A 24,650-nucleotide genomic window follows, 5' to 3' on the forward strand; every position below is an offset into this window, starting at 1 on the left:
TCGCACCTTAGAGGCGATAGAGGATGTACGACCTAGCGCACATACGCCATCCCAGTCCAAACCCACAAAAAAAGAGTCCAACCATCGAAGACCCTTCGAAGCAACATTGACCACAAAGTCACAACACTGCAAATTGTGCCAGAAGGAAAATCAGCCTGTGCGCCTATGTCCACGTTTCCTACAAATGTCCGTACCCGAGAGAGTTTCCGTCATTACGCAACAAAAATTGTGCTTAAACTGCTTCGCCAGACAGCACCAATTACAAGATTACTCTAGTGCACATAGTTGTTTTACGTGCAAGGGACGTGACAACACGCTGCTCCACCGTGACAGACCCCAGGTGCCCTTCGCTTCCACAACACCAATAGTTTTGAACCCTCCTTCGCCCACAGTGCATTTCAACTTCTACCCAAGCTACCGGTCAAAACTACTTTTCTGCAAAATCACATGGTGCTCTCTTCGTCACGGCTGTCATCCAAGTGTGTCATTTGGGCACAAAATATACAGCTCGGGCACTAATCGACTCTAGGTCAGAAGCGACTTTTATATCAGAGCGGTTATTCAAAAGGGTTAAACTTCCATATTCACCCGTCGACGCACAGGTTTTCGGTTTGAATCAAGCTATTTCGGCTCAACCACAAAAACCCTGCCATTTTAATATTGGCTCTCCAATAAAGCCCATGGTTCATATTGAAACCTCTGCTTATGTCCTTCCAAAGCTAACAGTCAACTTGCCCTCCTACACCATCCCCCAAAATGCTTTGAAAGAACTTCCAAGGTTACACCTAGCCGATACTTCTTTCAATAAGAACTCACAGATAGACGTGCATCTTGGCGCTGATATCCTCCCATCCATATTATTAGGTGGCTCCTATCCAATAATATGTGGCACTCTCCTTGGTCATGACACGATTTTCGGCTGGATCCTTATAAACCTCGTTTTTAAGACCAGTGCCAAATCTGTCTCATCTTTTTCAACTCAAGTTTTGCTGAATCCAAATGCTAGCTTAGATAAACTGTTCACAAAGTTTTGGGAGGTGGAGGATATTTCAGTAAAGATGGAAAAGGAATCCGACCTGTTTTGTGAGCGCAACTTCCGAAAAACAACCAGAAAAGATGAAAAGGGCAGATACTTGGTCACACTGCCATTCATGAATTCCGATCACTTCAGTTGGGCCATTCAAGGTCCATCGCACTAGCTCAGTTCCTTCGAAACGAGAATCGTTTGGCAAAAAATGCCCCCCTTAAACAGCAGTATGATGCAGTGATCCAGGATTATCTGTACTTAGGTCGATGCGACAAGTCCTTCCAAGCAATGGTTCGGATAACTTTTATCTTCCACACCATACTGTTCACAAGCCTGACAGCACCACGACCAAGCTCCTCGTAATATTTAACGCCTCCCACCCGTCATCGAATGGCAAAAGTCGGAACGATGTGCTACATGCAGGGCCCGTTCTGCAATCCGACTTAACCATTCAAATCCTAAGATGGCGGTTCTTCCGATATGTCTTCAATGTGGACATCTCGAAAATGTATCGGCAGATCCTTGTGCATCCCGAACACACGCCCTACCAGAGAATTCTGTTCCGAACAAAGGACAACGAGTTTTGTTTGTTTTGGCAATCCGGGTACTACATCAATTATCAGATGACGTTCGTTCGCTCTATCCCTTAGCAAGTCACATTATCACAATATGTATGTCGACGATGTACTGGCAGGAGCCCATTCCAAATCAATAGCAGGTCAGGCAATTGCAGAACTCCGCAAGTCCCTTGAATCTGCCCCTTGCGCAAAATGGACATCCAATAGAAGGACTTGCTAAGAGCGATTCCCAAGGACCACTTGCTTCGCGCCGACTTCTTAGAAATCGAGGGGGCCTGTTCGGCGAAGATTCTCGGGATCAGATGGAAAGCTGACACCGATGAGTTCTTTTTCGCTCCATCCGAGCTGACAACCAAGCGTTCCGTCTCGAAACATGAGGTCCTATAACAGATTGCTAAACTGTTCGATCCAGAGGGTTGGCTGGGTCCAGGTATTTTTTCAGGCAAAAATATTTATGCAGAAGATCTGGCTCCAAAACTGGACTGGGACGATCCACTACCTGAGAGTCTTCTCAGTAAGTGACAGTTATTCCTCAAAGAGTATCCCGAATTTTGCCCAAAGGGGAGTATTCAATACCACGGATTTTGTGACGCCTCGCAGCGGGCATTCGGGGCTGCCATTTACGTGCGCACTGAGATACATGATCGCATCTCAGTCCATCTCCTAACAGCAAAAACGAGGGTCGCTCCAGTCAAGACGGTGTCATTGCCACGACTGGAGTTGTGTGGCGCAGCACTTCTGTCCGCTGACGTCGACTGGTTCTATTGGACTGATTCCACAATAGTGCTAGCCTGGCTTCAAAGGCCACCATGCACATGGACTACCTTTGTAGGCCACCGACTCCAATAAATAGTCCCATGTACGATCCGAGTATAATCCAGCTGACCTAGCGAGCAGAGGTACCCCACCACCAGCTTCAGTTAACAACGAGCTGTGGTGGCACGGGCCAGAATGATTACGCCTACCTCAGAACCAATGACCTATTCCTTCTGAAACCCTCCCAGATAGAACAATAGAGCAACGCACGATTAAAGTAAACCTCACAATCACGGCTCCCTCATTTCCCTTCCTCGAACGCTTCTCCAAGTTCGACCGAGCCTTGCGAGAGTTGGCATACATTTTTCGCTTCTCCAAGCGTTGCAAACGATTGTCGCTCCCGTCAACAAACGAAATTGACAGCAACCCAATTTCTTGTGCACAAGAAAGACTCATTCTCCTGATCCAGAGACAAGTATACTCGTCAGAGTACACTTGCTTGAGCACGAAAAACAGCTCAATTCCAGCAAACTCCTTTTTTTTGAACCCCTTTCTAGATAGAAAGGGAATTATTTGACCATGTGGTCGCGTAAGACCGGCCGAAGAGGGTCATATTCTCTCGGCTTTTCCCGCACACAGGAGTCGATTTTGCAGGCCCCTTCGAGATTAAAAATTCCACAGGTCGCGCCTGCCTTATTACAAAAGGCTACGTGTGCGTCTTCGTGTGCTTCAGCACCAAAGTCATCCATCTAGAGGCTACATCTGACCTAACCACGGAAAAATTCTAAGCGGCATTTGCGAAATTTGTGGTACGACGACAAAACTTTCGTCGGAGCGGCCAAAGTTCTTTCGCGCGATTTTGTGGAAACGCTTAAGACGCAACTCCAGGCCATTTACAGTCTCCAGAAATTGTCCTGGCACTCCAATTCTCCTAGTGCACCGCATATGGGCGACCTGGGGGAAGCAGGTGTGAGGAATTTTAAAACTCTATTTTTTAAATCCACATCGTCCTCCAAATACACATTCGAGGACCTGAATGATGACTGAATTCAAGACCGATTTCTCCAATGTCGGGAGATCCTACTGATCTCTTAGCTCTGACTCCCGGACATTTCTATTCGGTGGACCTCTACTTTTCGCCGCAGTGCCAGAGATCAAGGAAACGCCACGTCCATCATCAACCGCTGGCAGCGCTTGAAGGCTTTGCAACAAAAGTTCTGCCTCCATTGGAAACACGAGTATCCTTTAGAACTGCAAAAAAGAAACAAATGGCAAACTCCAACGCGAGATTAAAAACGTGACGACCTAGTCATTATTAAAGAAGATATTCTTCTAGTTAATGACTGGCGTCTAGGTCGAATCCAAACGACCTATCCTGGCGACGACCAAAGAGTCCGAGTGGTCGACGTGCTCACAGCCCGAGGTGTCTCCAAGAGACCTATCTCTAAGCTGATCCTGCTCCCGATAGAACCTAGACTCCAATTTTCCATCAATCCAAGACTAGAATCCACAGACCAACCATCCGTATAAAGCCGCATAATTAATGTTTATCATCTTTAAACTTCTTCACGTAACAGCACCATGTCTCCACGCCAACAGCAAGGCCGATCCAAGGCCCGCCCGGCAACGGAGTCGTTCCGATGCCGAGGAGTCCACGCGCTGCGAAAGTGCCAGAGGTTTCTGCGGCTATCTCCGGAGAAAAGACTCCGAGCAGTATTGGTAAACAAATACTGCCAAAATTGCCTAGCCCACCAACACTCCGGGGAGTCATGTCGAAGGAATGACAAGTGCGTCAAGTGCCAGGGCGACCATCACACCCTGCTGCACCTCCAAGAAGCGCGTCGCACGCCTTCGCGATCTCCGGAGCGATCCCCGCCAATTCCGCGCCGCTTTCGTCCGCTGGCCCCATTTCACTGTCTACCTTATTGGAGCACTACAGAACAGCCGTGATCCCGAGAGCACTAATCCGTCATGGAACCGGCGAGTTGACCCGTGAAACTCGGGCACTTTTAGGCCAGTGCTGTCCGGTGAGTTATATCAACGCATCTCTGAAAAAGGCCTCCGGGCTTTCCGTCACTCGCGTCGGCCGTCGCTTTCTCGGCCGTCATCCGTTCCAGGACCTCCAGCTTCCAACGAGAGGTCATCCTGCAAGTCATGCCTAAGCTTCAATACAGGACTCCATCCAAATTCATCAGCGAAAAGCTTAACGTCCTTTTCGTCCCTTTCATAGCGTCCGATTGGCAGACGATCGCTGGTTCCAGCCGGAGACATCAAGTCTAATGTTGGGCTTCGACATTTATCCCGAGTAAATTCTCCAAGGCGTCCTGCTGAGCCATGGCGGCGCACCATTGGCCCAAAACACGGTATGGGTACTGTAGGATCCTGCGCTCACCAATAAAACAGCACCACTTCCTTCTCCTCTTTTTTGTTTGCAATACTGCAAGGCGGGCGGCATGTTTACACAAGAAGTGGATCTAACCGTCGCCAACTAACCGCCAATGAAGTTGGTTCTGACTCCGGAACCAGAAAAAAAAAAAAACATTGTCACCACACACTTACATTTGTACATTGTACAGCTAAAACAAATCCAGCTTAACGACTCAAGGACATTGTTATACTGCGACATTTCACACAGCTACCGTAAGCAAGTCGTCAATTCCATTCATAACTTATCGCAGCCAGGTAAGCACGCTACAGTGAAACTCATAACCAAACGAAAAGAAACATTGGTCAGATGGTAAATTGTTGCATCAGCTGCCAACAGCCCAAAGTCAACATACACAACAAAGTAGCAATTCAAAAGTTCAACCTGCCTGAAAAGCGATTCGAATATATCAACATTGATCTAATTGGCCCTTTGCCACTGGCCAACAATTACAGGTACTGTCTGATATGCATTGACCGAGTCTCATGCTGGCCGGTGGCAATCCCAATAGCAGAAATAACCGTAGAGACAGAAGCTAAAGATTTATTGCACGGTTGAACAACCGATTAAGGCAGAGAGTTTGAGTCTAAATTGTGTAAGGAGCTTACAAAGTTGACGGGATCCAAGCATCTGCGAACTACAGAATACCACCCACAAGCCATCGGCATAGTTGAACGGATATGTTCACTTTGAGTACTTGTAAGATACTGATTTTATTCTTACGAATCCTAGGTCTTATATACTAACAGAGTGTCTTAATTTAGGCCTGCTGTCAATGCATGCGGCAGCAGCGGTCATAAACTATTGTGTTTAATTAGGGTATTTTTTACCCTTGCTACTTATATTTCTCATATGACATTTCATAGCGTAGGTCGCTCTTACAATCTTAAGCGACCATAAGTGCGCTATCTATTATTATGCTGCAGTCGTACACGAGGGTGTGAGATATAATTTTCCAAGGGTCAAATTTAGACTCGGTGTCACGTGTTTATGTGTGAACAATAGTAGAAAGAATGCACAGGACGCTGAAGACCGCCATCAAATGTCACACTGAATCCAACTAGATCGACAGCCTTCCCATCGTACTACTTGGCCTACGAGCAACAGTTAAAGACGATCTAAACGGCTCGCCAGCTGAAATGATGTACAACGTTGAAGCTGTCGGGTGAATTTTTCCAGAAATAAGGCAAAAAATAACACAAAAACGACAAAAAAAATTAAAGCAAAATTAATAGCCGACAAAGCAATTTGTTTTAGGTGAATCGAAGAAAATCAAACCAAAAAATAAGGTGGTCACAAATTAAGAAAGTTGTCTGCGTTGCCGTGCTGACATGCACCCAACCAATGGCAATGCCAATTTGAGTGCATTGAGTGCTGATAACAGGACAAGGGCTGCATCGAACTAACGAGGTAGGCCAACTTAATGCTGACGCCGCTACGTCACTTAACAACAGCTGCCAATAAATACTCCGCACTGATGTCTGCAAAAGGTACTTCAGATTCACCTTCTTACCCTTTAATGGATGCCCAAGACCCCGGTAGCAGCCCACATGCTGGTGCTAGCACTTCAGTATCACCTTACCCTATAATGGATGCCCAAGACCCCGGCAGCAGCCCACATGCTGGCGAATACAGACATTGACATTGACGTCTAGCAAATATAATTTGATTTCATAAAAGCCTCTAGTGCGGCCTCAGCCGTGGCTCGACGGATTCAATCACAGGCGAAAGAAAACGATAAGCGCAAAGTCTTAGTCGGCAGGTCCCCACCTGCCGCGCGGCGAAAACAGAACAAGACTGACACCAGTCCAGTTCGCATATATGCTTTCAATAGATATACTCTCTTGGCACCACCCGATAACGACGAAGACATGGATACTTACGAATCTGAGGCCGAGCAGGTAAACCCAGCCCAAGAAGGAAACTTACCTGCCTCAGCAACTAGCCAGCACCAGCTCCTCCGTGCCCGAAAAAGGGCCAACAACAATGCCCTCACTGGAGGAAAGAAGCCGTCCCCCATCGTCCTAAATGGCTCGTACTATCCGAAGTAGTGGATAGGAATAGATAGGACTATGCGACTCCAAGCCAATGATGTGCCCACATACAGGGCCATCATAGAGAGACTGGAAGAACAACAAATTGCGTTCTACTCATACCAGCTGCAGGAGGAGAAGCCCTACCGCATAGTAATCAAAGGCCTCCACCACTTCACACTCAACCGTGAGCTAATCGAGCCTGCGGAGCCAGGGTCATACCATTCTCCACGGACACAATCAGAGCAGCAAAGTCACCAAGGAGCCCAAGGAGCCCTTCATTAACTTGCAGCCGGCGGCCAATAACAAGGAGGCTCTTACCATCAGGAAGCTGTGCAAGCAGGTGGTCAAGGTGGAGACTGCTCGCCAGGAAGTGGTACAATGCCATAGATGCCAGGAGTACGGGCACATGGCCACATACTGTAGAAAACAACACAAATGCGTTAAATGCGGGCTCAATCATCGCACTACTGATTGCACACTCAGTTCTGGCAACTTGACCCCACTGCGGTGGTAATCAGGCAGCCCCAACTTTAAGGGCTGCGAGTGGTTCACCGAATATATAAAGCATGCTTGGGGCCCCAAAGCCCGCCAAAATGAAAAATCTCCCACCGATTCAAGCGATCCGAAGCCGCAGCAATAAAGTTCATGGGACCAGCTGCATTCAGCAAAGAAAACAACGCCCGCAGCTCTAGCCAGCGCGAAGGACCAGCGCAGGCTAGGCTACATAGACTGCTGAGGGAACAGCAACAACAGAGGCTGACTGCACAACAACAGTAACAGCAGACATCTAGAAACGGGGAAAAACGGGGTAGGACTTTCCTCGGCCATCAAGGACATGAGCCGAGCTATCGAGAGGATGGCAGAAATGCAACAGCTTATTTTGGGAATGCAACAGCAAATCCTTACCCTCTTGCCCGCGTTGCTATCTAAATGAACCCACCACTGAAGGTGCTAATCTGGAATGCCAAAATGCCAATGACAATTCAGGTAAAGTACTAGAGCTAGAGGACCTAGTACAAAAACAAGCCATCGAAATAATTATGCTGTCAGAAACTAGAACCACTGGTCCTACCATCCTACCTACCCTGTACACTGGACTCAAAATCGCTCAGCTGGTGGCGGCTGCGCTGTCCTCGTCCGGAGTAACTTGGTTCACTTTCCGCAATCGAGCATTGCTTATCGTGTTTACCAATATTCGACTGTGAAAGTCTTCACTGATGCTGGTAACGTGGACTTTGGAGCAGTCTATAGGAGGCCAAATGAGCAGACGTCGACTGATGACTTCATCGTCATACTCAACTACGGCAGCATCGGCACTCAGTCTTGCATAGACTTCGCCAGGGGATCCCTGACCAGCTCCTATCAATCGCTGACGTGTGGGACCTCCCGAGCGACCACCTGGCCGTGATAGTTCCCCTGGAGAGCAGGGCCAGGGTGGTGTGTAGTCAGGAGGTACAAGAAAAGATCGTTCAAGGACGTCCTCCAACCACGACATAGGAGACGCCCCAGAGTCCCCCTACCAACTTATTCAAAACAACCGCCTTTGACGTTTGTCCACGATAAAGACTGAGGAGCCAACCAGGCTTGGCGAAATATCACCTAAGCCAACTGTGTTTTAATAAAAATGTATGCTATTTTTTATTCAATACAACAAGCTTTTATAAAAAATGAATAAAAAAAGATATTGCTCCTGAACTGATTCAATACGATCCTGACTATTAATATACTGCGAAGACCATATACATGAGCAATATTCAAGGACGCAATGTCAAGTCTATATTTATGAATATTTTTTATACAATCCCTTTATTGGGCCATTTCCTAAACTCTCTAGTGCGCACCATCGATTCCAGAAACCCATCCCACAAAAGAACACTTACAGCATTCCACATTTTACTGCGTAATACGTCCCGTTGCGTACACCTCAGCTTGGAAGATGGTGGTAGATTTATTCAGGAAACTATTGCGCAAAATTAGAAGCCTGTGTATCTTCATATTTGAATTTAGCTTCATGGTTAATGGGTGTCAAGATAATAAGAAGTTCGGCAAGGGAAAACAACGTTATCAATATTTAGAAATAATGTTATAATTAATGGAAACTGCATAGAAATATTGAATCTTTTAATACCAGTTTGGGTCTCCATATCCATATACATATCTTCACTCTAAAAATAAAGTTGAGCTATCCAAAGTGCAGCAGTATGGAGCTTTTATTAAATGTTTGACAAGTTTTTAAGGAAAAAAAGTTTGTGTTAACGAAAATAAATTTTGATAATGAATTGGATGGGCTAATGAAATGTTGTTTATGTACACGAAAGAGCAAAAATATGGATTTAGTTTATTTAATCTTAGTTAATGAAGGGTGTCAAGGGGAAAGGAAAGTATTTTCAATCGTTTGGTTAATGCAACCAATGGACTACTATGCTATGTTCTGATTCTTCTAATTTCGATTAAACTTGCTAGTGTTTTGAAAGGACTTGATTATCTGTCCGCCAGTCCGCCGCGTCAGGACTTGCCCTGGTTAAGACACTTGTTTAAGATGCCTGGTATCCAGAGGCCACACTGTCGTAGTGCTGTTCATCACATGGGCATGTCGTACCTCGGATTCGCCGTTTTTCTAGAGTTGTCGTCTCTAGGTCTATCATATTCAGTCTACAGTAGTGGCACTTCGTGCACGGTGTTATTCTTCAATACGTAAAGTCGCTCTTCAGTTAGGGGAATATGCTTATCGCTTTGTTGATGATGTTGCTACGATTTTCAGCGATAAACGCTATAAGGCTTTGCCAAAAGTCTTCACTCCAGACTGAGGCACATGGCTACATGTTGGTGCTAGCGAAAATTACATATAATTAGATCGGATATTCCTTTTTTTGCCTGTTAGCTACATTAGAACAACCGCTTAAACAATTTTATTTTTCGGAAAAGAAGGATTCAAAAATATTACTTATAAGCAAATTCGAAGAATGAAGCACAATATCGCCAAATCAAGTTTAAAAGATTAGGTCTCCATTTTTCAGCCCCACTGGTAACTCTTTCGGTTTCTGTATCATTCCACCATTCCCAGTAGTTTTCGTGAAGAGTGGGATTTGCACGCGAATCTGGTATTGGTACTCGAGCACTTTTGACAGCTCCCAGCCGAAACTCGTTTACGTCCTTTTCGAGCAGCTGTAGTTGCAATGGATACAGGTTCGCTAGGTTATAGTGCTCGCATGGATCGTTGGTCAAATTAAAGTAACAGGGCGCTTGCAGGGGATGGCACAGATACAGAGGCTGCATGTGGTTTGTTCCGTTGATGGAACAGTGATGAGTTGCTTGGGCACGGAGCTGTTTGATACGCTCGCTAGTCAGGCTATTAGAGCCCAAAACCTGCTGCACTTCAGAAGAAAGAACCTGCTGAACGTAGTACGCACTTAGCGGATCAATTTCGCTGGCATCCAACTCGCCCAACCAACTATCAAATCGTCCCTCAAAACGGCTTCCATTGACGTATTTGAAATTGTCCCGCATATATGACGAATAGCCAAAAACATCATCCAATACATGCAGGAGTGTTCTAGGCTGCGGCTCCAAATTTTCACTAAGCGAGGGCCACATATTGACTCCATCTATATTGTGATGATCGGGAAGAACCACACCAGCAGCTGAAGCCAGTGTGGGTAGCCAATCTATTGCATGAATAACCTGATCGGATACGTAGCTACTCTTTTGCAAAAGTGGACTCCAGATAGCGCCTGCGGAGCGTATGCCACCCTCCCAGGGAGATTCCTTTTGCTGTAAGAGAAAGATAAGGTTAAAATTGTTAGCTGAAGACTTGAAATTTAAATATATGTCGGAGATGGAATAAGTCGTACTGCGCACTGATTAAATTAGCTAGTATTAGTATTTAAAAAGCATAGAAAGCTATGTGGACACTGTTATAAACTAAATTTTAAACTGGCCGACTCGAGTTCAATGTTCAATAATTTTATTAATCCCTTTATCCATTAAATATGTAAAAATAATTAAGCTTGAGCGATCGAGAGCGTAGCACAAGCTGCATCTGATTTTGGCAGAAGAAGGTTCCCGACTAGAGCCCTCAGACTTGATTTTCTCATGACAGCGCTCAGCACTCATTTTAAAATACCTGGCTTTTAAGGGACCAACGCATTCTTACTTGGCTGATTGTGGTCTAGAGCGACTGGCGTGTGAATATGCCGGGGAGGATATTTTCCTCAGCATTGATAGTTGTGATGGCGACCTCTAAAACACCACATAAGACATATGACAACTTTGTAGTACTAAGTAGAAACGTTCTTTTAATACCATAAGCCCATTGAAAATGAGTAAAGAGGGTATAATGTTGTTGTACAAATATATGTAACAGGCATTAGCATAAAGTATATATATTCTTGATTAGCATCAATAGTCGAGTCGACCGGTCTGTCCGGTTATATGAACGCGTCGATTTAAGAACCAATAAGAGCTAAAGAATTAACATTTTTAACGTAGGTCCTCCTTGCGGCCGCGCTGACCGATCAATCGATAAGAATCGATATCGAATTCATTTTTTTAACAAAGCTCTTGGGCTTTACGAGCTAGAGTCACTAAATTTGACATATAGCTTCTATAATAGTATACAAAGAATATTTATCTTTCATTCATAGCTATCGCCACTCATTAACCCAAAAACGGTCATTCCTTTAAGTTAAATAAATAAATCGATTGGAGCTGCCCACCAATTTAAGCCACAACTTTTATGCTGTTCTTTTTTGAAAACATACGAACATTCTATTGCACAATAAGATATACTGCTTGAAAATGTTAGTAAAAGCCTTTCTCCACTGGGCTTAAAAATGTCACATTTTCAAGTTTCACATATTGGTGTTCAACCGGTTTTCGGTAACATGTGCGTGGCAAAAGTACCGCTTATTTAAATAAACAGCTGATCGAGTTGCTTTAATTTACATAAGCGCCGATTCAACGATTTAGAAAATTTCAGCCGCAACTGTGGAAATTCGGCGAAAAAAATTAACCTAACTTTTTGGTTCATTATCGGTTTAAAACTCATTTTCAAAGATCGTTATCGGAACTTATTTGACACGCCTTCGCAAAGTTCACCGCTATTGAATCGAAAATGCGGGTCAGTAAACGCTAGTTTTTTATTCAGCCTCACGATTCTAACCACAAGACTAACAAGGGCGGAAACCTTTGATTCCAACATTTGATTCTTTATTCGATGTACTTTAAACATATTTTTAAATGGAAGTAGATATCAAGATGGAACGGGTAGGTTTCATTTTTTTTCCAAGGACGTGTACTTAGCGGAAAGGAAAAATCTAAAATTTTAGCACAAAACGTTCTACGGATAAGGCCGGTCAATACCCACTAGTTTAATTAATATATTGTCCATCATCTCTATATATAAAACCGTTTGTCCTGACTGACTGACTTATTAACTGTCTGATTGGTGATCAACCCACGGCCCACACCGTAAGAGCTAGAAAGCTGAAATTTTCACTGTAGATACCTTATGTGATGAAGGTGCCCGTTAAGTCGGGGTTTCGGGAAATTCCACCCGGATGTGTGGTAAAATGGCGAAAAACGTTTGTATTAAACTTTTTTGTTTACCATCCATTCGGCCTTAAACTTATTTTCCAAAATCTTTGTCAAATTTATTTGTGGGGTGTTTCGCGCTTGGGGAGTCAATGGCAGTCAAAGACTTGGTAGTTGACGTTATTCATTTCCAAGGATAAATATATGTCGGAGAGGAAGCACTGTAGCATCTCGATAGGCATGAGACCTTAAGATGTGACCATGGGTTGTGCTGGTAGATACTAGTTCTGGTAGAATGGGGACTCAGTTTGCGAACTGAGGCTGTGTGTGGCTTCGTATGCGGTTGCTAGATCTGGTCTCTCTCTGGTGTCTGTTCGGTGTTTCTGGCGTGACGTGAGGTGGTCACGTGTGGGTATTTAAGAGACAATAATGAGCAACAAAGGCAACGAAGACTCGCTGCATCCGCCAGACCTGAGTACAGAACATCAGAATCCGAACGGTCAAGCAACCAACAATGACGACCTGCAGGGAGACGACTTCAATTCTCCGACATCAGAAGTGGGATTCGGCCCTAACCAAACTTCTTCAAGGGATGTCTTCGCGTTGTTAGAGCAGCAAAACCGGAATTTTCTGGAACTGGTTAAGAGGCTACAGATGCCGGCGAGCGAGTTACAACAGACTAGCGAGATTTGCTTGCCGAAATATAATCCGGACATTGCTGGGGTGGATGCCACGCAGTGGTGCGCTACGGTCGACATCATTTTACGAGCAAAACCGTTAAGTGATAGCGCTGTTATATTAGCGTTGAGTAAAGCTTTGGAAGGCGCAGCGGCCCAGTGGTTATCACAAATATGCTACCCAGGAATAACTTGGCAACAGTTTAGGCAATTGTTTGAGCAGCGATACGAGACATCGGAGACGCCAGCCGCCGTTATTTTAAATTTTCTTAATAGTCGCCCAAGCAACGGTGAAAGCTTGCCTGTTTTTGCGAGTCGCAGTGTGACGTCACTGTGCACAAAATTGCGTAATTTGAGTTCTGAACAAATTTCCATCGCGCTGGTTCTTGGGCACATGGCTAATTTCGACCGGCGTTTGCAACGAATGATACACACAACGCATGTAAACAATCGACGTGAACTGCAAGCGGAGCTGCAAGTATTCTCAGCGCTGAAAGAGCGTCCTTTTGCAGCAAACTGGGAACCAGAGGCCAAGCGTGCTAAAACTGTGGAACTCAAATGTTATCAGTGTGGAAAACTAGGTCATAAAAAACAAGTCTGTAGATCTGGAATGGGATTCCAGGTTTCGGCAACTGGAAAGGAGTGGCGTTCAGGGCAGCCTCATCATGGAAGGGCAAATGTAACTTGCTACAGATGTCAGGAGCCGGGACATATTGCCAGTAATTGCCAAAAAAAAGTGCAGAATACCGGATTGGGAGTAAGATCGGAAAAAAGAGTGGAGCTGTGCGCTATGGTAGAGCCTCAATCGAGTATGCTGGTCAATGGTGAGAGATTTCCAATTACATTTGATTCGGGAGCTGAGTGCTCATTAATTAAAGAAAGCGTTTCTAATAAGCTAGTTGGTAAGAGAATTCATAGCGTTATCTCGTTAAAGGGAATAGGTAATGCCAATACTTACAGTACTGTACAAGTTGAATCAAACGTCATGATTGATGGTAATTTTTTGGTTGTTTTGTTTCATATAGTACCAGACGAATGTATGAAAAATAATATTGTAATTGGCAGAGAAATATTGGCTCAAGGGTGTTTAGTGGAAGTTTCTTACGATAACTTTAAGATTGTTCAAACTACAATTGTGAACGTTTGTGAAACCGTTCAACCTACTAATTTTGATAACATTGAAACTGAAATGGTCGGAAATGAAAAAGAAATTTTAATATCATTACTAAAGCAACACTCAAAATCTTTTATAGAAGGCACTCCGCAAACGCGTGTGAGTACTGGGGAAATGCATATTCGTTTGATTGATTCGACTAAGACTGTGCAAAGGCGACCATACAGATTTAGTCCAAGCGAAAGGGAGTTAGTACGTGCTAAAATTAAAGAATTAACCGAGTAGAAAGTTATCAGACCTAGTAGTTCACCATTTGCTAGTCCTGCATTATTAGTAAAGAAGAAAAACGGTGCAGCAAGACTTTGTGTTGATTATAGAGAGTTAAATAAAAATACAGTAGCTGATAAGTTTCCATTACCGTTGATATCAGCCCTAATAGCTAGACTCAGGGGAGCTAAATATTTCACTTCTCTGGACATGGCTAGCGGGTATTACCAGATTTCAATGCACCCTGAATCAATTGAATATACTGCTTTTGTTACTCCTGATGGGCATTACGAATTTCTTTCGATGCCCTTTGAATTAAAGAACGCACCCTCAGTGTTTCAAAGAGCTGTATTGAAAGCACTTGGCAGTCTTGCTCACTCGTTTGTAATCGTTTATATGAACGATATATTAATTGTTTCAGAAACGAAGGAAGAAGCGTATGAGCGGTTGCAACTTGTATTAGACGTTCTAGTGAAGGCAGGATTCCCATTTAACATTTCGAAGTGCTTTTTCTTGAGATCTACAGCTCGTTACCTTGGTTATGAGATAAAAGCGGGGGAGATACGTCCAAATTTAAGCAAAATAAAATCGCTATAGGCGTTGCCTCCACCGAAATCAGTTGCTACTCTAAGACAGTTCATTGGGTTAGCGTCATATTTTCGTCAATTCATTCCGGGGTTTTCACAACTGATGAAGCCTTTATATTTTCTCACATCTGAAAAGAATAGTTTTGATTGGCAGCCACAGCATGAAGAAATTCGCAGTAAAATCATCAGTGTATTAACAAACAAGCCTGTTTTGATTATTTTTGATCCCCAGTTTCCGATAGAACTGCATACCGACGCCAGCTCTATCGGGTATGGTGCTATCCTTTTGCACCGCATTAACTCTAAACCTCATGTGGTTGAATATTATAGTAGAGCAACTAGCTCCTGTGAGTCCAGGTACACATCCTATGAATTGGAAACGCAGGCTGTCGTGTATGCTGTAAAACATTTTCGCCACTATCTGCATGGGAGAAAATTTGTGATTTTTACTGACTGTAATTCAATCAAATCTTCTCGAAATAAAGTCGAATTGTCACCTAGGGTTTGCCGTTGGTGGGAGTTTTTGCAAACATTTGCATTCGAAATTGAATACAGAGAAGGTAAACGCATGGCACACGTGGACTTTCTATCTAGGAATCCGGTGTGTCAAAAGAATAAATCAGTACCAAATAAAATAGAAGAGAAGCGAATTGACCTAACAGAAATATCGGAAAACTGGATACTGGTGGAACAACAAAAGGATCCAGAAATATCAGAAATCTTAACTAAGTTGAAGAATGACGACTTACCATTGGCATTAGTTGCCACTTATGAAATTAGATCAAATGTTTTGTATAGAAAGATTCAGAGGAATTCAAGAACTCGTTGTTTACCGGTAGTTCCTCGTGCGTTCCGCTGGTCAGTTATAAATCAGGTACATGAGTCTATCATGCATCTAGGTTGGGAGAAAACACTAGACAAGGTGTACGATCATTACTGCTTTTCTGGTATGACAAAATATGTTCGAAGATTTGTGGAGAACTGCATTACATGCAGAGTTTCTAAGGGTACGTCAGGAAAACCTCAAATTGAATTACACCCAATTCCAAAAATTAGCATTCCTTGGCATACCGTTTACATAGATATATCGGGAAAATTGAGCGGAAAAAGTGATCGTAAAGAATATATCATTGTACAAATCGACGCTTTTACTAAATACGTTTATCTGTTTCACACCTTCCCTTTGGATGCTAATACTTGTATAAACGCAATGAAATCTTCGATTGCCATTTTTGGCGTGCCAACACGTTTAATTGCCGATCAGGGGCGCAGCTTCACGGGCGCAAAGTTTGTGCAATTTTGTTCTAACCAAAAGATACAATTACATCTAATTGGAACAGGTGCAAGTCGAGCCAACGGTCAAGTCGAAAGGGTTATGAGTACACTAAAGAATCTGTTGACGGCTGTTGAGACAAGTGCTAGATCGTGGCAAGATGCACTGGGGGATGTACGGTTAGCCCTTAACTGTACAGTTAATCGTAGCACTAAGTGTAGTCCTCTAGAACTTTTGATTGGTAAAGTTGCGCGTCCACTTGGGTTGATTTCTATTAGTGATACCGAAACTGAAATTGACAAGATTAAATTAAGGGAGTTGGCCGCTAAGAACTTGGAAGAGGTCGCTAGATATGAGAAGACAAAATTTGATAAGAATATGGCTAAGGAAATTAGGTTCTGTGTGGGTGACTTTGTGTTGCTTAAAAACAGTGAGAGACAGCAAACGAAATTAGATCCAAAGTTCAGAGGCCCCTTTTTGGTGGTCGAGGTATTGGATGGAGACCGATACGTTTTAAAGTCTACACAGAACAATAGACGTTACAAGTATCCACACGAAAGTTTGCGGAAGTTACCGGATGTGCAAATTCCAGAAGAGCTTGATGTAAATTATAAAGAACAAAGTCTGTTGGAAAAGTCTGTTGATACAGAAGAGTGTTCGTGAAGTCAAGTGATTGACGATGGACGAGGGTTGCTTTAGAAATATGTTGATGAATTCGTGAAGCCAAGTGTTGGGCGATGGACGAGCAATGTGGTTGATGAATTCGTGAAGCCAAGTGTTGGGCGATGGACGAGCAATGTGGTTGATGAATTCGTGAAGCCAAGTGTTGGGCGATAGACGAGCAATGTGGTTGATGAATTCGTGAAGCCAAGTGTTGGGCGATGGACGAGGAATGTGGTTGATGAATTCGTGAAGCCAAGTGTTGGGCGATGGACGAGCAATGTGGTTGATGTATGCGTGAAGTCAATGTGTTTGGCGATGGATTTAAAAGTTGGCTAATAAAAGCCTAGTTATGTATCTTGGATTACGAATTGGTGATTTGAACTGATTAATGTATAATTTGAAAATGTTTAAATGATCTCTTGCTTGGAAATGTAAATGAAAGAAATGGTTTATAAGAGAATATAACCTAAGATATGTTAAAATAACCTACGACATTTAAAAATAGAAGTAAAGTTATGTTATGGAATATTATATGAATTTGAGATTATTTGGTTGTTTTTCTGAAGTATTCAATGAAATTATAAAGTTGGAATGAAACTGAGATGTTTATGGTAGACACGAGGACGTGTAAATGTCAGGATGGCCGTGTCGGAGAGGAAGCACTGTAGCATCTCGATAGGCATGAGACCTTAAGGTGTGACCATGGGTTGTGCTGGTAGATACTAGTTCTGGTAGAATGGGGACTCAGTTTGCGAACTGAGGCTGTGTGTGGCTTCGTATGCGGTTGCTAGATCTGGTCGCTCTCTGGTGTCTGTTCGGTGTTTCCGGCGTGACGTGAGGTGGTCACGTGTGGGTATTTAAGAGACAATAATGAGCAACGAAGACTCGCTGCATCCGCCAGACCTGAGTACAGAACATCAGAATCCGAACGGTCAAGCAACCAACAATGACGACCTGCAGGGAGACGACTTCAATTCTCCGACATATATGAAAAATCATTTGAGAGGTGTTTCACATTTTTCGCAAAACAAAAGCTTCCTCGGTAAAAAGTGTGATGACTTTTAATGGGAACTGGTAGGTTGTTGTTGTTAGATATGAGTGTTTCTTGAATATATATAATATGAGATGAGTGTGGTTTGGTTATCATCAAGAGCTGTAATTGATGATATAACCTTTAAAGGTCCATTGTTTTATTTTAAAAGAAATTTGGTTTTATTTTTAATAAGATTATGGTAGTGGGATAGTTAAGTTGAGTATATGTGAGTTTTGGGAGTGCTATCTGGTCATAAGCTCTACCTCTTAGAGCGCGCGTGTGTTGTCGTGTGGTACCGGAGTGGCACGGTTTGCCTTTTATCGGATTCCGTGCCTCGTAGGGACTGCAGTCGTCCCGGTAACACATTGTTTTAATTAAGTAATTATTAGAAATCTTCGTTCTGGTAGTGTTTATATTTATGTTTTTAGTGTGATTTGTAATTTTAGGTCTGGGTTCTGTTTTATCTTTTGTTTTTAGAGGTTTTGTTATAATATTAAATTGTCTCTAGTGTGTTTTCTTAGTTTACGGTCTGATCCTGCTTGATTGTTATATTCTTGAGATTTCTTGATTGGAAGGGTATTTATTGTCTATCTATCTATGGTGGAGCCGTAGGTTACAAGCTGTCTCGGTATGTGGTGAGAGGTTCCTGGCGATGATTTCGGCGTAGAGGATGAGCTTGTTTGATGTTGTGATAATAGGTTGGTGATGTATTTTGTTTTATTTAATGCATCTGGATTGGATGTTATTTTGAAGGGTGTTGTAGGGGGTTTGGCTGTGTTTGATCCATCCGTGATGATGGGCCTGTGAGTGTTTGAGCGTATGACTTTGATTGTTGTTCGTTGTGACGCGTGTGGTAGATCGTGAGGGCAGTTTTGTGGCCTACCTTTCTTAGATTTTAATGGCGGTGATTACTTGTTCTTTTAAAAAGGCTGGACATTTTCTGTCTAGTGTGCTATGGTTTTTAATTTCGGGGTTGTTTTTGCAATTAATACAGTTTTTGTCCATGTTGCATTTAGTTTGTTGTATTGTTTTCTTAGGTGTGTGCTTCTCCTGAACAGTTTATACATGTTGGGATTTCTTGTTTGCATGCTTATGTTGGGTGTCCCAGATGATGACCTTTTCTATAGTGTATAGTTTCGTAGCCAATCTTGATTTTGTCAGGTGTGTGGCAAATATTAGGATGATTGATCCGGTTTATGTTACTGTGCTGTTTTGAAATTTTGTTATTTTGCGAACTTCCATAATCTTCTGAGTTTTGAGTTCCTGTAGGTTTTCGTCTTCTTTAATGTTGTGTATTTCTATGGAGTAGATGACGTCTTTAGAAGAGTTTAATGTAGTATTTTAACTTGTACCATTTAGGTCTCAGATTTGTTGTATTTTTAAACGTTTAGCAGCTTGTTGGTTACTGAATGTTTTAATTAGGAGTGTGCCGGCTCTAGTTTTTTTGCAAAAGTCGACTTCACCCCCCCAGATGTAGTCAATACAATTTTTTTATGATAAAGGGGGGCATGTTTTCAAATGAGTTGTTGTCGTTTCTGTTTATTACAATATATTTTGGTTTGATTTTATACCTTGAACCCATTAAAAATGGGTAAAAAGGGTATAATGTATTTGTGCAAATGAATGTAACAGGCAGAAGGAAGCATCTCCGACCCTATAAAGTATATATATTCCTGATCAGCATCAATAGCCGAGTCGATCTAGCCATGTCCGTCTGTCTGTCCGTCCGTATGTCTGAACGCAAGCATCTCATAACCTATAAGAGCTAGAGACTTGCTGTAGGTCCTCCTAGTCCCCGCACAGATCGAGTTTGTTTCCGATATTCGATAACTTTCCCCGTTTCCAAGTAATCGATAAAAATCGATATCCAAATCATTCATTTTATAGCTATCCCCAACTCCCCGCTACTACCTCGTAGCTATAAATCAAGTAAATAACCCAATTTGTGCTACCCACAAATATGAGCCACAATTTAAATGCAATTGACTTTTTGATAATACACAAATATTCTATAGTATTATACAATACTAGAAAATTTCATCAAGATCGGTTAAGAAACACAGAAATGATTACAGAAAATTTGTTTTGACTTTTCTCCTATCAGCGGCAACAAGTGCAAATTCCAAGAATTTCCGCATTCACGCGCGTCTTCTTTAAATTCTATCAACAGCATTGCAATTGCGATTGTATTGTTTTCTTTGCTTCTATTTTAATTCGTTTTTTTCTCAATAAAACTCAATTATTGGTGTGTCTGTTTAGTAGAGGCGGCTACAAGTAATGCGGTCAGTTGCGAGTTCGAACTCTGCTAGAGGAACTTTTTTTTTTAATTTATTTTATCATTATTACTACTAAAGCAATCCAGCGCGTATTGCGAGCTGCATTTGGAATTGGAGTCAGAGGGTTCAGGGTATCCCCTAGTCGGGAGCTCCCGACTTACTTGTTAGTTCAGTAATACTATCAAATTTCATATTTTCGGCGTAAACACGACGTACAAGAATTCTCTAGAGGTTTTCGATAGGGTTCAGATCAGGTGAGCACGCAGGCCAGTCCAAAGTGTTCACTGAGGATGACAATAGGTAGGCCATCGTGTTTGAATTCTCGCATTATCTTGCATGAAAATGTAAGGACTTTTCCTGTTATCTTGTCGGAACTGTAGGAGAGAGTTGTCCAACACTTCCACATAATCTACTCTTGTCAGTCTGAAAGTTACGAAGCGGAGTTCAAGGGTGCTACACTTGGTAAATGCAACCCACACCATAACAGAACCACCTCCAAAACTCCGTTTTGAAAATACGAGGGGTACCTTTCGCAAATCGTGCCAATAGCCACGAAAACCATCTGGACCATCTAAATTAAACTTTATCTCATCCGAAAAAATAACCTTTTTAAGAAAAAACATATTTAAAAATCGTATGTTGCATGCAACATTGCAAGACAACAATTCCCTACCAAGTCCCAGCACGTATCAAGCTTTTTAATAGCGAATTCAAGTCGTGCTGCCTTGTGGTGATTTTTGAGAGTTGGTTGCTTCTTCATTACTCCTCGCACTATATGTTTGGATGTTTTTAAAGTATGCCAAACGCACTTTGGAGTCACTGGTATGCTGCTGTATGCAGCAAGTTGACGACACGACAAGGACGAATTACTTGCCTTTTTCAAAATTTGACGCTTGTTACGGCCAGACGGATTGGATTTTCGTCCAGCATTATTATTTTTGCCGTATCCTTCTTGAATTTGTAAAAAATGATTGATTCGCAGAGTGTTCGACCAATTAACTTGCCAATTTGGTTAATTAATAAGCCAGAGGCTTTGACAGCAAGAATTTTCCCTTTTTCCTCATCAGTCAAACGCGTTCCCCGTGTCATTTTAATGAAATTTTAAATAAAATTCTAAAAATTCAAAATTACCTGACCTAGTGAGTGTTTAAAGTAATATTTTGATAGTTTCTTATAATTTCGTTACGCACCTTAGAAACAGAACTTTGTGTGTTTTCTTTCAACCTTATTTATTCTGTCTGACAATAACTGTTATTTTACAGACAACCCGAAAGTGTTGACTGTTATTTGCGAACTCTGGTTTTTATGTATTCATTTTCTTGATACTCCTGCCGTGATTTCAAAGTTTTTATATGTTTCACTCCGCTGATGTAAAACAGCTCCCCCAATCAGATATTATCCAGCTCGGCCTGCTATATGCTCGAAAATAATCTTTTATTAACCTCCCTGCTTATTGTTGTATGTGTAATACATATAATACACAATGATCAATGTGTATTAAGTCAAATGGTTTGTTACCTAGCTATACTGTGTAATATCCCACCTTCCTCTCCTGTCTTAGCTGAATATGCCATCAATTTTAAACAGTTATCAATATGACTCTTAAATTTGCCATTCATGGCGTCCAATATTTTGTCTGTTCCAAACTGCCCCAGTTTGTCATGGTATTTATACAAAACTTGGTCCTCAATTCTTTCAGGTACATAAAATAATAATCTATTTTCATTAATCTTTCGATACACTACTCCATTCCTCATCTCAAACAATTTAAGTTCGCCTTTTTCTAGCAATTAAATAACTTCTTCTTGCTTCTTTATCTTAAGTCTGACAAATTATTATTTTTATTAAACTATTCGCATCTGTGATCATAATCTTATTATTAACTCTTGATAAAGCATCCAATTGTTGCATTTGTTTACCAGCTCTATGAAAAAACACATAATCAAATTTTTGCAGCTCTGACGCCCACCTCGCAATTCTCGGGTTAATCTACCTTGTTCAGCGTTAAAGTTTGTCATAATTTGAAACCTCTTCCCTCGTAATATATCCTAAATTTACGCAGTGCATGTATAACTGCTAACATCTCCAACTTAAAACTGTGATACTTCGCTTCCGCTTTCGTTGTACGCCTAGAAAATAGAATATGGGATGCCATTTGACATCCTGCTTAAGTTTTTCTGTCAAGTACCAAAAAAATCTCTTTTTATTCGAATTTAAATACTCTATCTTTTCTAAGTAAATCGTACATTGGTTTCGCAATTATAGAAAAATCTTAAATGAATCTTCTCAAATATGAACAAACTTCTTGAAAACTTTGTACCGCTTGAGTTTTATCAGGAATGGGAAATCAACGCCATGTTAAGGACGCAAAACTTCCCTGCCCAGTGGAAGTTAGCGAGGATCCATTTGATCCATAAGTCGGGCAAGCCGGAATATGACCCTGAGTCATATCGACCGATCAGTCTCCTGCCTTCCTTGTCGAAGGTCTGGGAAAGACTGATTGTCGCCCTTTCAAGGCTTATGGATCACATGGCCATCCTTCCTGATCACCAATTTGGATTTAGGGGAGGGCATGGCGCTGTTGAACAGGTTCACAGAGTGATTAACCATATTCTTAAGGCTAACGACGACAAAGACTACTGCTATAGAGTCTTTGTAGACGTTTAGCAGGCCTTCGACCGAGTCTGGATTGATGGATTGCTCCAGAAAATCAAGATGAGTCTTCCCGCCCCCTTCTTTCTACTTCTGCGCTCTTATCTAATGGAGCGAAAGTTCGAAGTCAAAGTTAGAGCAGCAATCTCTCCTGCCCGCAAAATGAAGGCGGGTGTCCCCCAAGGCAGCGTACTGGCCCCTTTCTCTACAACTTGTACACGGCAGACATCCCCACCCCAGGCAAATACTTGATGGCCACATTTGCCGATGACGTGGCAATATTTTACTCCGCCCACTGCGAGTATGAAGCCACTGACGGTGCCCAGGAATACATCCACTTGCTTGAGAACTGGACACGCAGATGGAACATCAAGCTCAATGCCTCGAAGTGCCAGGCGGTCAACTACACACCGAGGCGTGGCAAGGCTCCAGCAGTCTGGATAGACGGTAGCCCCCTTCACCCTGGCAAAGCGCCAAGTATCCTGGAATTGTACTGGATAAGAGGCTTAGTTTTCGGGCGCACATCGACTGCCTTCTTAAGCTATAATATGGCCAAGGCCAACTGGCTACTAAACCCCAACAGCCTATTGCCACTTCGCTGCAAACGGGCAGTTTACAACGTCGTGGTGGCACCAACTTGGAGGTACGGTATTCAGTTTTGGGGCATTGAATCTCGGACAAATCGAAGACGGATTCAGATACTCCAAAACTTGGCCTTGCGCCGAATCACGGGTGCTGACTGGTGCGTCAGAAATTCTACCTTGCACAGAGACCTCAAAATGGAGACCATAGACCAAGTCGGAGCATTGGCCAACCGGTACAACGAACGCTTGCAGCGACACTGCAACCGGGTAGCAAGAGACCTCGCTGGGAGGTGTGTAGTCAGGAGGCTCAAGAGAAGATCGTTCAAGGACCTCCACCAACCACGACATAGGAGACGCCCTAGAGTCCCCCGACTACCTTCGTGACGATGCAGCCTTACTTAAAGCCGCCTTTGACGTTTGTCCACGATAAAGCCTGAGGACTCAACCTGGCTTGGCGTAATATCACCTAAGCCAACTGTGTTGCAATAAAAATGTATGCTATTTTTGATTCAATACAATAAACAAACAAAAAAAAATAGAATTTTTTTTTGGATTTTTGGATTTAACGTATAGTCGATTTTTCTGTTTGTAAGAGTGGCATGAATTAAGTGTCTTCACTCTTCGCGGTCTGTAGTGGAGCTATGTGGCCAATTAGTTCTTTTAATCACTCACACGAAAAATTTAGAATTTAAAGAAAAGATAATGGGAGAAAATTTACGTCTGCAGTTGACAAGCAGTGTTGTAAAAGAGAGCTTTGTTAATAAGTTTTATGCAAATCGGACAAAACTGATAACAGCACCAAAAAAATCTTTGAATCGCAATTTCCACCAAAGGAGTTTGGATTTTGCGAAAAATGTGAAACACATATATAGATCCTTAAACATGAGGTTGAGCGCGAAACGTCACCCACAAAATCTTTGACCTCCATTTCCACCAAGGAGGAACGGATTTTTCGAAAAGTGTAAAACACCCCTCAAATGAATTTGAACAAATATCTTTGAAAATAAGTTTGAAGCCGATCGGAAGGTAAATAAAAAAGTTCCATACAAACGTTTTTTGCGATTTTAAATAATATTCGCGATAAAAAACTATTACAATATGATCGCCACAATATTCCATTCACCAAGGCAGAATAGAATCTATACTAAAACAATTCTTATTATTTGCCCT

At 42.5% G+C, this 24,650-nt stretch overlaps 1 protein-coding gene across 1 annotated transcript in view; it reads right to left on the minus strand.

Annotated features, from left to right (window-relative positions):
- Nucleotides 1-9,683: 9,683 nt before the first annotated feature.
- Nucleotides 9,684-24,650, minus strand: part of LOC135440949 (arylsulfatase J-like) — a 31,516-nt gene continuing 16,549 nt past the window's right edge. The window contains exon 2 of the mRNA XM_064700372.1: nt 9,684-10,593. Within this exon, the coding sequence (XP_064556442.1) occupies nt 9,763-10,593 (831 nt within the window). The 3' untranslated portion in view covers nt 9,684-9,762. The remainder of the gene's footprint in view (nt 10,594-24,650) is intronic.

Source organism: Drosophila montana, unplaced genomic scaffold (genome assembly GCF_035044405.1).
Source record: "Drosophila montana isolate Dmon_TW-CO22-7 unplaced genomic scaffold, ASM3504440v1 contig_1121_1, whole genome shotgun sequence".
Classification (NCBI taxonomy): Eukaryota; Metazoa; Arthropoda; class Insecta; order Diptera; family Drosophilidae; genus Drosophila; species Drosophila montana.